Here is a 14,010-nt window from a genome sequence, read left to right on the forward strand (position 1 = left end):
TCTCTCCGACACAAGCCGATCAGGGACAATAATAGACAACTTCTCTGACAACAATAGACGTCTGAAGGAGGGGCGGGCTGGATGAAAGGGTTTAGGTACAAGTTTGAATGGATCTTAAGTCAAAGTTCAGCAGGAGACACGCTTGTTTACAACAGCATCAAGCTCATCCAATCATGTGACACAGATCACCATGGCAACTCTAATGTTATATGACAGGAGGTAAAGGACGAACTAATTACTCCAAAATGATTAGGGATTACTTCATTACATACACTTGCAATTACAGTATTTTTCAATTAGTGTGACCTGATCAGACCCTGTTGATGAAACGTTCCTCTCCGTGCCAAGTTTTTAAAAAGACTTTCTCCTGCAAATATTTTCATTGATGGTTGGATGAGTCTCAGTTTCAGTCGGATAAAAAAAAAAAAAAGAATACTTGAAAAAGAACATGAAAAAACTAAGTAATGAAAGCCTGGAGGAGGCCTTCCTTGACAATGTACAATGTATTGTCAATCCACTTAACCCAATGAGCAGCCCAATTATCATACCGCTTTCAATCCATTTTGCGCAGAGATAAAACTGACAAAATGGCCTGGCTTCTGTTACAAAACACACTCGGGCTAAAATGAGAGAGCAATATCCACTAACTGGAGCAGATACGGAATAAGTTTTTTTATGAGGGTCTTCTGTGGCTGTAACACGTTTCCATTTCCAATTTCAATTAATTAGCATCCTCGGGTTTCAGCTGTCTGCCGTGTTGTCCACTACCTACAGTAGCGCCGACAATCAACCACGAGGTTTAAAAAACAAAGTGGGAGACGGCAGAGTGCTGCAGTCAATGTCTGCTGGCATTATTTATATCCTTAGCCTCAGGGCCATCACATTCCCAACTCCACTTGTCTCCATTGATCTGCCTCAGCCTCCCTTCCCCTCCCACCTCATGGCTGAGGAAAAATGCCCCCCCCCCTCTCCCACTCCCCCCACACACACACCCCTCTTCCCGCAACACATCCCGAGACACCAGGACTCAACCCACTTGATCCATCAACTGCAGTTTCACAAAAGAACCGGCTGGATAAGAGGGATTTTCTGTTCTTTTCTGTGACATAAATGTGGCATCCTTCTTTGCTACTAAAGCCTAAAATACACCCTAGGCCTAGACTATCATTTTCTCATGTCCAAATGTTCTGCTGTCTGGACTGTGTGATCATACCTGCACAACTGCAACTAACACACTCATTCGGTGTTAGCTTCTGGAGGCAGGGAGTCCCAAACAGTTAGATGTAACTATATCCTGGCTATGGCTTCCACAATCATGTAATTTGAATTGACAATTAATTGTCATACAAATAATCACAACTAACAATTTAGTCTTTATGTGTTCATTTTAAGCCTAATCTCAGAAGAGCCATTCATTTGATGTTGTGCTGTGCACCTAAATCCATGATGTCAATGTCAATAAATGCTCATTGAAATGCATCCGGTGGAAATACGAGAAGTTAAGCTCCTCGAGATAAACAGTTGGTCGTGCTAATTCTCCACTCATGTACCATTAAACCACAGGAGAAGAAGGAAGCGAGACGAGATTACGCCACTCAAACATCAAACAGTGGAGGACGATGTGGAAATAGTGATGGAAATATGACATTTCTATTTTCATCGAAATAAATGGAAAAAATTGTAACCGATTATGCAAAATTATTGTGGTCAGCTAAAATAATCGTAATCCAACGATTATGTTACAGTTGTGACAGGTCTGATCCTGATTATGCAGATGACAGGTATATACAGTATTTAGCTCTACATGCAGACTGTACAGGTACTGAGAAGTAGTATGACAACAGCAGAGGCAGCTTTGAACTCACAAATAAGAAAAAAAATAATAGAAATGATGCTTGACCCTGTCCTGATCCATCACTGTAAGTTACAATGAGTAATTCCTGTATAAACTAGCTGAACACATTTGTACTTTAAAATAACACAATTCAAATATATGGACTCTCATCGTAGCTCCTTGCATCTGTTAATGGGACTCCAAGATAGCGATCCTGGACCAACCATCAATTAGTAACCAAGACAACACAAACTCTCAGGATAAAGAAGAGGGCCTGAGGGGTCTGGAGAGAGCGTCCCTGTTTTTTTTCCCCTTCAACAAACTTAATGGACCCTCAGACCTCCAGCGAGGGAAGCTTGCAGGGAGGGGGGGGAGGGTGGACTGACTGGAAGCCTGAGGCCTGCCAGCCTTCCCGCCTCACATCCCGTGTCTGACCAAACAGAAGAAGTAACATGCACACAGTGGCACTTTGAACATTTGCACCGCATTGCTTGTGCCCATCGCCTGATTTGTGTCACTGAATCCACCGCTTTAACAACTCGATAGACCCGTGCTGTGCACTGACATTGGCCAATCTGCCTGCAAATATGTGCACCTCAAACAGGGTGGGGAATTGGGAAAAGCCAAATCCTGTCTGCAGAGCATTTTGAAGGAGAGGATGATTCTTCCACGTGTCCTGTTTCACAAGAAGAGTTCAATTCATCTGCACTAAATGGCGTTAAGTGTGTGTTTACACAGAAAAAAAAAAACTTTGTTTAACTTGTAAATTGCAGTTCATGCGTGGAGGTCACGATGCCTGGGGACTCCTTATATTTTGCCATTAAGTGCACAGTTAACGGACACCTCACTTTGAAGACTGACCTCCCTCTCACCCACCCCGGTGAAACTTTCCCCGCAGCTCACCTGCGTGTGACAGGGTACCCCCACAACACACCCCCCCCCCCAAAAAAAATAACAAACAAACAAACAAACACAGGACTTGTGACAGTACTTACTTCCCAATCACCTCGCACAACTCGTACACATCCTCGAACAGCACGTCGTCGTCCGCCATGGTCATGCAGGTAAGCGAGGATGCTCTCCACAAGATATCCCACCCACACGGGCTGTGGAGGAATCAATGGCGACGTGTTTTCTTGCTGTGTGTGTGTGTGTGAGGTTTTTTTTTTTTTTTTTTTTTTTTTACTTCTGTGCTAGACCACACACCCCCACCACCCACCACCCACCCCTCAAAACGTCAAGAGACAAGACAACCAGGCGGCCCACTCAGGAGTCCCAGTTAGCCGGCTAGCCACATTAGCTGGCTGTCACTCCGCGGCCCCACCTTCTCTCCCGGTTAGGCTGGGCTAGCCAGCGAGCTAGCTACACGGGCACCGCGGAGAGCAGACCCCCGGGGCGTGGAGATTTCCTGATAAACACCCCTCTTCGCATGCCTCGGGTCCACCGGTCCCTCAGCAGCATCCACGGACACCACCACCACCACCACCACCACGGATCGGGATGCTATCCTTTCCGCCGCAAGATAACTATGGAGGAGAGGAGGAGGAGGGTGGAGGAGGGTGGGGGTCTCGAAAATCGAGCTGGGTTAATGAATACGAGCTGATGGGATCACCGGTTGGATAGCGCCGTTATTGCGCCGCGCACACCCAAAGTGTACCACAGATGGCTTATCCCACCGGAAAATAAATAAATAAATAAATAAATAAAAACCTAATGTGGCTTCTTCAGCTTCCCGGATGGAAGAACCTTCACGTTTATGTCCACAAAACGATCCACCGCGTAACGCCGTCTGCGCTCGACGGTACCGGTGTTACACCGTAATAATCCTGCCACCGCCGAGCCTTTCGTCCGCCGCCGCTCCGGTTCTTCACGCCGCCTCTCGGATGCTGGCTGCCTTTGACTGGCTGTTTTCTCCGACTTCCAGAAACGCCAGGCTCCTCCCTCTACCGTCCAGGAAACTGATCCCGGCCGGAGCCGGAATGGCCAGGTACGGCGGCGGGCTCGGATTGGTAGTTTTACCGTCGTTTTGAGCCAAGATGGCGTCCGGTGGGGCTCCAAAGCACGGGCGCAGTTTCCTAATCTCCTCCAACGGTTGCATCCAGTGCATCCCGCGCAGGCGTCGACCGTGCAAACCTCATCACCTTACGTCAGCCTTCCCCCCCCCCCCCTCTTCTTATCTCCATCATTTTAACATGCACTTTATTCCTCCCCAAATTACCTCCTCCTGTCAGTCATAACTTATTTCCTACATATGGACAGACAGCCAAACAGACCGGTGCATTTTGCAGCGAGGATATATAAGGAGGGGAGACTGCAATCTTCAGTGGTTCCCAAATTCCCATGGGTCTTTAGGGAGGTTCCTGAGCTAGATTATGGACAGTTCAGAGTCGAGATTATTTCAACAATGTGATGATGACAAAGCAGACAGTGGCACAGGTGTGCGTGTCAAACTCTGCCCGGCGGAATTTGTAAAGAGTATCTAGCAAATCTAAAGCTTTTCTGGCTTGAAATGGATAACATTATGCAAAAACACTCTGGAGAACCGCGTTAGAGAAGATTAGCGCGTACTAATGTTGGGATTAAGCCCCATTTGCTTTCGTGTAATCTTTTTGCAGGTGCACGAGGTCCTGCGGTGCAGGTGGCAGGTGCACAGAAAGCAGGTGGAGTTTCCTCAGGTGTGGGAAGACGAGCGGCGGTGTGCTAGTGACGCCCCCTAGAGGTGATGGCAGGAGTCGTTTTGCTCCATTTTGAATGTCCTCCAGGGAAGTACGTTACATTTCAGCACAAAATGACAGAAAAATTAAATAAATCATTGTGAAGATCCAACTAAGATTTTAATGTAGAACAAGACAAAATATAACATAACTTTATAATAAAACGATGGTCTAAATCCAATCCATTTTCACTCCCTTTGTCTTTAATAATAAACTGTACTATTTCCATTCAGCGTTCAGTTTTCTGTAAGCATTACTCAGAATTCAGCAGTTCATATTCCTACCACTACATGCAAACATACATTTGGAATTTTATTTTGTAAGACTAATATCAATTTGCACCAATAAAAGAGTTTTTTTTTTTGTTTTTGTTTTTTTTAATAAAACAACATTTTCTTATAATAACGTGAAAAATAATTTTGACTATATGTGACTGTTATTTTGTTTGGCCAAGCAAAGTGAAATGTCCTTTAATTGAAAGCTCTGCCCGGTGGTTGTCCTATGTTCAAATAAAATAAAGTTGGATATTGACGACAGATCAAGCCAAGCTTATCTATGGTGCTGATCAGAGACAAAAATGATCTCACAAAATGTTTTAAAGTAACCAGAAAAAAAGAGCTGGGAGACAGTTAAAAACCTACCAGACATAAGTTCTCTGAAGCAGATGGGGTCAAACAGAGATCTGGTGCCACTAGAGGGCGCTGTTCTCTTCGGGTACCCTCTGCAGTTTCCATGGCGCTGCATCCCTTCTCCCTGCACATCATCTGCTAGCCTCTCCCATTGGTGGAAGCCCACCAGCAGCTACTGATCACCGGATTGGCTGTTGATGTGGTCATCATTATATCTGCTCTTGAATAGCCCTCCATTCAATACACAGTTATTTGCAACACACACACACACACACACACACACACACATGCATACACATACACAGAAGCTCAAACAAATGTACGGTTACAGCAAATGTGAGACTTTGGCAATATATGTAGATGCAAGTATCAAGGGGGGGTTGGTGAAAATCAAAAGCATGTATAAAAGCATCGTACATGGATAGAAAAAAAATGAAAAGAGCACTGTTTCCATGGTAACAGGGAGGGGAATGGTTTTGGTGGGTGCATGTGAAACTGGCAGCTAGTGAAAAATGACACACACCCATACACACACACACTTTTGTTTTTGTCACTTTGGAGTGGGTTGCACTGACATACAATTATTCCCCGGTGATTTACACGAACCAATAAACACAAGCACGATACACCTAACCTCACTTCTTATGATAACGACTCCTAAACCTAATCCTTAATAGTCTTAACAACAAAAACAGTCTTAATTCTTAAATGCAATGTTAATCTGGCACGGAACAGCTCCTTCTCTGTTCTTTGACATTGAGGGAGCCTATAATCTAAAGTGGTTGCAGTAACATCCCAAGAAGACACAAAAGGATTCACTAATTATACAAAGGATTGATTAGTTTCACCATAAGGTATGTACAAGGTCAAAGATGCATAAAATGCAATGGATTAAATAGTATTTCATAAATCATACATTGGTTTTATTTGTGGTGTTTGTTTGTTATATAAAATGTATACATTGTATTACATTGAATTTATAATAAAGTGAGGTTATACATTTTATAGTCATCATTTGATGCATTGTCTTTATATTTTATTGAGTATTCTTTCCCTTCCTTTCTCTTTTTAAACTTAATTTTGTAAAAAAATTTAAATCAATTTGCCAATTTTCAAAAGTTGCCACGTTTTCTATGGTCTTAAACCTTATTTTATTGTGAAAAATAATTGTTGTGAAGAAAAAAAAGGCCCTAATCCTGTTTGGCTTGCTGTGATTGGCTGGATCTAACCGCGCAGGCTGCTGGGAAAGCGCGATGTTCAAATTTGTTTCCGGTTTCTTTCAGCTTCGGTCGGTACGCCAGACATGGAGCGACCAAGTTGCAGGTAAAACTCAAACTTAACTCGTTATTTCATGTCAAAGATCCTATTTTCTACATTGTGTTTTTCTTTATTACAATAAAAGCATAACTATTTTGCCAACAGTGCATTACGGCTCCTCTCCCACCGACAGTTGTCGTGCTCTTCCGTATGAAAAGATTATTTGGCCAAATCGCATTCAGTAATCATTTAATTTAACGTTACATTGCTTTGCATTAAATTGGCGATTCTGATATAATGCTGCACAAGATATCTTTCCATGTTTTGGCTCCCCGTTTTCAATTCGGCTATTGTCCTATACTCAAGGGAGCACTGTAGTAAATCGAAATTTCCCATCCCTTTTCCTCCCGTTCTCACAATGATCCTCCTCCAAAATAAAACAAACGGAAGGCGCCATGGAGCTGTTTTTTTATTTATTTATTCACTACTGGTCTTTGTCGAGTGCACGTGTAGTATTGGGACAGTGGTTTGTCTTTGTTGTGTTAGCAGTAGCCTCTTCGCTTAGTTTGGGTCTGTGTACCGTTTTAAGTGGGACCAAAGGATCTTAGTAATACTTATAATAATACACCCCAAATTTTGAGTGGCCACTATTCACCCCCTTTGGGATTGAAGTGACTATAACACAATACATATGTAGTATGTGTGTATATAATGAGGAAGTAAAGTACACCTTGTTTTCTTTAAAGGGTGTAATTTGGTCATGTAAGAACAGGACAATATGTCAGCCTGTTCTTTTGACTAACTGATGTTATTACCCGTGTGTGGTTTTTCAGTGCACCAAAGACTCCGTCCAACAGTGTTGTTGTCCAGAGGAGGAGTAAAAGTAAGAGCTACCGACAGTCATACCGCAGCTGCTTAGGTGCTGCTTCCAGGCTCGGCGTCACTCCAGCATTGACAGCAAGGAGACTCAACACGAGCAGAAGAGCTCCTAAGTCACATAATATCACTGTGAGTGTTACCAGGCCAGCGCTGTCTGTGTTTTTATTCTACTCTACTTGCATGATCAACGGCTACATGTGAAGAAAGGCTTTGAATAGTATTTTTGTTGTTGTTATTTTTATCCCTGTTAAAGGAGAAGGTGAATCCGGAGCACCTAGCCTTACTGGTGAAGACGGAGTGGCAGCTGTCATACGTCACTCCTCTCCATCAGTTCAGACACACCCAGCTCAAGAGCTACTCCAGGCAGCTGTCAGCGTTTATCGCTGCAGAGAAACAGCAAGGTTTGGCAGTTGAGGGATCGCAGAGCAACTTCAAAGTCTCCTTCTCTGTGGTGCAGGGGATGGCAGGGACAGACGGCGACCCTGAGACTGTCCTCATACAGGTGAGACACAGACGAGACTGTAGAGGCAAAAAGAAGGGTTTCAGGCTGGTGGTGCTGGTTTTGAAATGATTTAAAAGCAGTATTATATTCCACATTATACATATCATAATGCATTGATTTAAGAGCTAAAAGAGAGCTGAACTGATTTAAAAACCTATATTTAGCTGTCAAATATTGAAAGTTTGAGTCTCTAACTTCTCTCTCTCCCATCACAGATCCTATCAAAGCCAATGTTTGCCAAGCAGGATGAACCACAGAGGTCAGTGTGGAGCGGCTGGCTGACTTGCGTCAACGGCAACCCTGAATACCTGCGTTCCCTCCCGACAGACTTCACCTGTCTGCCTCTGTTTGGCAGCAGCGGGGCTGAGAATCTCACCTCTTCGGTCAAATCCTGGTTCCAGCAGTACTTCGACTGCTGCTTCGGACGCCTGGAAATCAACCAGACCAGCCTGCAATGGCTGGTAGCGTTATGGACTAACTGCCACACAGAGTCCAACATCCAGCACCTCAAAATGATTTGGAGTCTTCCAGCTGTGCCGCCGCTACATGTCACCTACACGGTTAACCCGCAGGACGCGTGGGATCTGTGGTGCAGTGTCAGAAAGGATGCGCTGGAGAGGAGTGCGGGAGAAGAGGATGCAAGTAGCATCGACATCGAGGAGGTGACGAGATTCATGCAGGCGCTAAAGAGCCACTTCTACAGACACTTCAGACTGGACCTGTCCGCAGGAAGCCTGAACCAGGTCTCCACAGCTCTGGGATCAGCCAAGTCCACCGGCAAGATCAAGGTACTGACAGCTCTGCTCATGTCTTAGCAAAATGGAAATTATGTGTTACTAATATTTTACCTTTTGTTTCAGATCTCCAGCAGCAGATACATGATCACCACCCTGACGCTGCTCACAGAGTGCGCCCTCCTCAAAATGCCCATCTGAGTGTGACAGAAAAGACTTCTTATTAACAGAAAATGCAATATTGCAAAATCAGCTTTGATTTGCAAAAACAGTTACTGCCTTGAAAGACCTGATGTGTGTCTTTTTTTGAATAAACAAAGAAAGATTATTAAACCACCTTTCATGAAAACACCACAAAGTTGAATTTTCATGTTATACATCAGGGCCTCTACGGCAATGCAATCTGGGAGGTGTGCTCACAATTGGTAGTATTATGAGTATTGGAGAGGGAGAAATCCTAGTATGTCTATTTTACCATGCTTAGGTCCTTCCTGCTATTGTAAATACTTTCTATTTATGTTAACGTTCAGCTCTTTGTATACAGATTTTGTCATTTATGGTTGTAAATAAAAGTTTAAAAATAAGCTCTGTTGCTGCAGTTGATTCTTTGATCTGTTTGGTTTTGAAAAGTTCCCACCACAACCTTAGTTTATGTCTTTGAGATGCTTTGACCAATAGTTCAAACATCAAAATATTTGGCAAGACCATTAAACCAACTCAGTTTGAGAGGAGACCTCTTAAATTCTAATTGCGTAGAACTTGAAAATATATTCTTCGAGTCCCCAACCCTCCCTCCCACTAATCCCAAATTATTCTTTCCTAAAAAAAACAATATTATTTTTCTGTTAAAACAAAATCAGGCAATTTTATTTCAAAAGACATTAAACCAAAATCACAGAACTCAAATATGGTTATCAAAATAATATTAAATAAAAGCATACAAAACACCAGCTGGAGATGTAACAAAAATGCACATCTGAAATATTTCTGTATATTGCACTAGTAAAATAAAAATAAAGGCAGAAAAAAATACAGTAAGCAACTTGTGATGACCTTAACTGGACTCCTGTGAGCGGATGTCCTTCTCGATAAAGACGCATGACTCGGCAGCATCGCCGTTTTGTTATTGCTACACTGACACTATTAAATGCACAATAAAGACAATGAAGGTGTAGGAGTCCCAATCACTGCTCTGTTCTGCTCTTCAATGAGCGAACTGCTGTTACTTTTGGTGTGTAGCTTGTAACGGTGGTAATTGGGGTACAGCAGATGCTCATCCTGTCATTAAAGGGCATAAAGGAGCTGGGGATTATGGAATTTTGTATTTAATATTCTTTATGGTTTGTATACGTAGATTTAACTTGCTCAAAATGACGTGTTGTACATCAATTAGGTCTCCTGCTCAGAGTGGAAACTTTTTTCTTTCCCCCAGCCAGTGCCACTAACTTTAAAAAGTTGTGTTTGCTTCCACACTTTATAACCTGACAAAACTTCACAGATCTGTAAAAAAATACCTCTAGGCACTAGACTGGGGGTTGGCGTTAGCTTCCCACTCTGCTGCGTTTATATAATATTTACTCTCGTGTGTGTATTTACAGCTTTGAAAAGGGGGTTGGCTATATATTTACAATGGCGCCCACACATGCCAGCCTGCCTCCGCGATCAGAATCCACCCGGCAAACACTTGGGACGATCTCGACTTTGAAAAAGCAAAGAAGGAATCTGTGCTAGTTTGTGGCAGCTTGACATATTCAGCAGTCTGGAGAAAAAAAAAAAAAGATCCACGTCGGTCCCGCAGAAAAGTTCTTCACAGTACAATCCAAGCACCCCACAAGTCTACTGAACCACCACACGCACACACACACTCTCCAGAATGTGCACTTGATTGGAAAGAGTTAGCGAGGACTTCTTAAAACCAGGGCGGGAATAGAACAATGTTAATACCACTGTCACAACAGATCATGCTTTAAATGTTCAATATAAACCCGGCCCCCGTTAAGAGATGAATCAATAAGACACATGGGGCCCGAGAGGTAAACAATGGGGAGGAAAGTGACCTATGTAGTGATAGGATTCACAGTATGTAAAGTGTGTGCAGCAGCTTCAGGAGGCCAATCCTAGAAAGAAGCCGCCGACGAATCCGCTGGACAGGACGATGTTCTTCTTTATAAAATCTGTGGCCTACGTGGGAGTGAAGGACAAGACGGGGAGTCAGTTGATTCAACATTAAAACCAATGAACAGGTGTTTAAAGTACTTCCTACACTGTCAAATGTATCTACCATCTCTTTAAGCATACTGTCACAGCTACTGGATGTAGTATCATACTCAGTCCACGAGGGGGCATTGCTGTTTTGTGGATAAAGAAATAAACCTCCCCACCCAAACAACATACAAAGAAAAAAAACATTCATTACATGTCAGGAAAGGTGTTGTGGGTTCTGCTTTTTTTCATAGCACAAAGGAACAATGCATTTCAGGAAGATGTGATTTAGCTTGAGCAGAATTCAATTAGAAAAAGCCAAAAGCATGAAAGAAAGAGCAAGCTTTGTTACAGATACCTTTACCTCCTCAATGAATGTGTGTATTTCAGGTGCTGCTTTGTTTGCTTTTTTCTTTAGGTGCTTCTTGGCTTTGTTCACATCTTTCTCCACCTTCTTCCAGTCCACCTGCACGTAGCCGCTGTGATTGGCTATCTGGAGGAACAAAGTCAGAAATGATTTGGATTTAATATTGGAAATCTTTGTTCGGAATAGCCCTCTGACACGCCATATTAATTGTATCACAATATTTTTGCAGTAATAAGAAACCCTTTTAACCTGGTCTTGTATAATATATTGTCTGTGTTATATATTGCAATACAGTCTGGTGGTTTATTATGTCCCCTGGCCTATCAGCTATTTCATTAAAAGCCACAGACAATTCTAGAAGGCTATTGTCCTCTTTGAGTAACTCCTGGTGTCTAACTCTGCAGGTCACATGTTCTAAATTGAAAAGAATGAGATATGATGCAGCAGCAGCTAACATCAAAATGTATAAATGAGGATTTAGGAGACTTTTAGCTTAGGAAGGTGTTTTGTTTTTCCTAACCTCAATGAGAAAACATCTGAAATGGATAATTAAACCACATAAATTTTCATCTCAGAGTGACATTAAATAAATTGTGACACTCAAACTGCATAAATAAATGTAATAATTGAAAATCAGTCCTTCTTCAACATCTGTAACAACAAGACTGAACCATGAAAACAATGCCTCTTCACTGTTCTTGGCAAATTTCCTAATTGCTCACCACCTATGGAGCTATTTTATGTGTTCAGCCTGTGAATCAACTTATCCGGCTGTCTTTGTTTGAATCAACTTGCAAAATAAAAATGAAAGTGCATTTAAGAGACAGAACAAAACACTATTAGGATTGCAATGCCCCATAAGTACCCAGATGGCGTGTGTCCATGAAGCACCAGCTGACACACAATGCTCGTCTTTCTGCTGCAGAGAGCTCAGCAGCATGCTGTGCAGCTGGCATCTTCAGTTGTCAATGAAGTTGGCAAAATGGCATTCGTACAAAGGATGCACTTCTTTATCCCTTTGAGACAATGTAGATGTAGACAAGGTTTCAAAAACACAATGTTATGGTGTTCTGACCTGTAAAAGAAGGAAGCCTCCACCGACAGCAGTCGCTGCTATCTTCCCGACTCTCTGGAACACGTAACCTGCACACCTGTGACAGAAAGGGTGAATTGTTTCCTTAAATGACTAAAGCAGATGCTGAACTACATAGGTACTATGATTTAATTACAGATCATATCAGCGCTGCAACAATTAAACGATCAGTTGACAGAAAATTAATTGCCAACCAGTTCATCAATCGATCAATACTTTCAAGATATTTAAATGTTAAAATTCTCTGAATCGAGGGACTGAATGTGAATATTTCTGGTTCCTTCAGTTCTTCACGATGATAAAATGAAAATCTGTCTTTTTTTTTTTTTTTTTTTTGCTGCACTTTGGGCTTTAAAGACCAAACAGTTACTCGATCACAGACAGATAATTTGACAACAAAATTAAACGTAATTTGCAGCCCTGCAGCACATGCGATCACAACTTATTTAGCTTTGTCAATGGCAGGTCTACTAAGCAGTATGTTCTCCTCTTCACAGGGTATAAATCGCGACTGAATGAAGACTCTGATGTCAAAAGAGCAGAATAGGTTATATGTACATATGTGCCCTTACCATCCGGTCACCCCTCCCATCATGAGCTGAGTAGCCACCGAATACTTCTCAGCAATCGGGCCGGAGTTGCTCCCAAACACCAGACTCCACCACTGGTGCCTCCGGGCATACTCTGTGAGGTCCACGACCTCATACACCTCATCCTCACTCTCCGGGTCTTCCGGACCTGCTGCGACACAGGAGGAAAAAAAAACATAAAAGTTGAACAGCGTGTAATACAACATATAAACACCAAACCTCGTCTAACCTCTTCTTTTCCCGTCACTGATGTCACCCGCCATTTCATTTAATGAACCCCCCCCCCAAAAAAAAAACCCCACCGTTCAGCGACTCTTCAAACCAGCCTCACAATCAAGGCAACTCAGCTCTTAGCTGTTTATTCCATGTAAATCAGTTGGGATGCTAATATTAGCAGGCTAACGTCAAATGGCTCCCAATCCAACGTCGTGCACACCTACACCCCATTTTCAGAATCCTATAAGCATCGAAACGAAAGGTCATACCCCAATGCCAGTGTCGCTGTTCAAAAAAAAAATGTTAATTGACCTGTTAATTATGGTAATAACGCCGGTATTTCTAACAAACAAATCCACTCACCTTCTCTCTGGTCCGCCGTCGCCATTTTGGAGAAACTAGTTATGTCACCAGGATGTTGACAATACTAAGCCACGCCTACTTTATGATGCTTTGCCACGTCAGTAAAATGCTTTCATCTCACTTGATTAGGTTCAGCAATTTAGCAACTTTTATTGCTAAAATGCTGCAACTTTTTCTGCATGTGGGGAAGGTTACGTAAAAAAAAATTTTGCATTGCACATGCAAAAGACGTTGCATGTGGTGAAAAGGCTGGGAAGGAATGATGCATTGCAGTGACTCCAAGAGAAAACGACAACCCAAGTCTCAATATGCTTGTTTTATTACAGGCTTAACATTTAAACTGTGAGGAACTCATTAAATTTGTCAAGAAAAATAAGCACTCGCTGAGGATTATGAGAGACATGTTGAAAATATATATATATATATGGTTCGATATGCTCCCGGGGAGAGTCGTGGTATATAAAAAAAAATAAAAAATAAGAGGCTTGCAGGGAGAATATGAATATTTAAGATAAAAGAATGATATAGCAGAGAAGTCATATGGTCGGAAGCGGGCGCTCCTATTGGCTGACGAGGGAGGAGAGGGCGTGGCTAGAGCGGCGCGTGGGTTCGCTTGGGTGACACAATTAT

General features: G+C 42.6%; 3 protein-coding genes across 22 annotated transcripts in view; 1 reads left to right on the plus strand and 2 right to left on the minus strand.

Annotated features, from left to right (window-relative positions):
• The window catches only part of LOC138620828 (peripheral plasma membrane protein CASK-like), a 39,436-nt gene extending 35,539 nt beyond the window's left edge, over positions 1-3,897 (minus strand). For 13 of the 18 annotated variants that reach the window (XM_069698397.1, XM_069698389.1, XM_069698395.1 and 10 more), the window contains exon 1: positions 2,830-3,896. In XM_069698397.1, the coding sequence (XP_069554498.1) occupies positions 2,830-2,894 (65 nt within the window). In that variant the 5' untranslated portion in view covers positions 2,895-3,896. Of the gene's footprint in view, positions 1-2,829 lie in introns of all 18 variants that reach the window. The other 5 variants (XM_069698396.1, XM_069698388.1, XM_069698391.1 and 2 more) reach the window with 1 other exon arrangement.
• A 2,562-nt stretch (positions 3,898-6,459) lies between these two features.
• Positions 6,460-9,119, plus strand: cenpl (centromere protein L). Its single transcript, XM_069698125.1, has 5 exons — positions 6,460-6,500; positions 7,268-7,442; positions 7,567-7,815; positions 8,031-8,603; positions 8,676-9,119. Exons 1-5 carry the CDS (start codon positions 6,481-6,483, stop codon positions 8,748-8,750), a joined length of 1,092 nt encoding a protein of 363 aa, XP_069554226.1. The 5' UTR covers positions 6,460-6,480; the 3' UTR covers positions 8,751-9,119.
• Positions 9,120-9,383: 264 nt separating this feature from the next.
• Positions 9,384-13,983, minus strand: LOC138620831 (FUN14 domain-containing protein 1). 3 transcript variants are annotated; one of them, XM_069698405.1, is made up of 5 exons: positions 13,381-13,983; positions 12,784-12,949; positions 12,194-12,269; positions 11,110-11,244; positions 9,384-10,730 (listed from the first exon to the last, which is right to left on the minus strand). In XM_069698405.1, exons 1-5 carry the CDS (start codon positions 13,403-13,405, stop codon positions 10,653-10,655), a joined length of 480 nt encoding a protein of 159 aa, XP_069554506.1. In that variant the 5' UTR covers positions 13,406-13,983; the 3' UTR covers positions 9,384-10,652. The 3 variants fall into 3 exon arrangements, with proteins under 3 accessions (XP_069554506.1, XP_069554507.1, XP_069554504.1); XM_069698406.1 differs by having other exon boundaries at positions 11,116-11,244; positions 12,784-12,952; XM_069698403.1 differs by having other exon boundaries at positions 12,784-12,952.
• Positions 13,984-14,010: the final 27 nt, after the last annotated feature.

Source organism: Brachyistius frenatus, unplaced genomic scaffold (genome assembly GCF_029030835.1).
Source record: "Brachyistius frenatus isolate BFR_SWC_R1_liver_20210118 unplaced genomic scaffold, ASM2903083v1 Contig_26, whole genome shotgun sequence".
In the NCBI taxonomy this organism is placed as follows: Eukaryota; Metazoa; Chordata; class Actinopteri; family Embiotocidae; genus Brachyistius; species Brachyistius frenatus.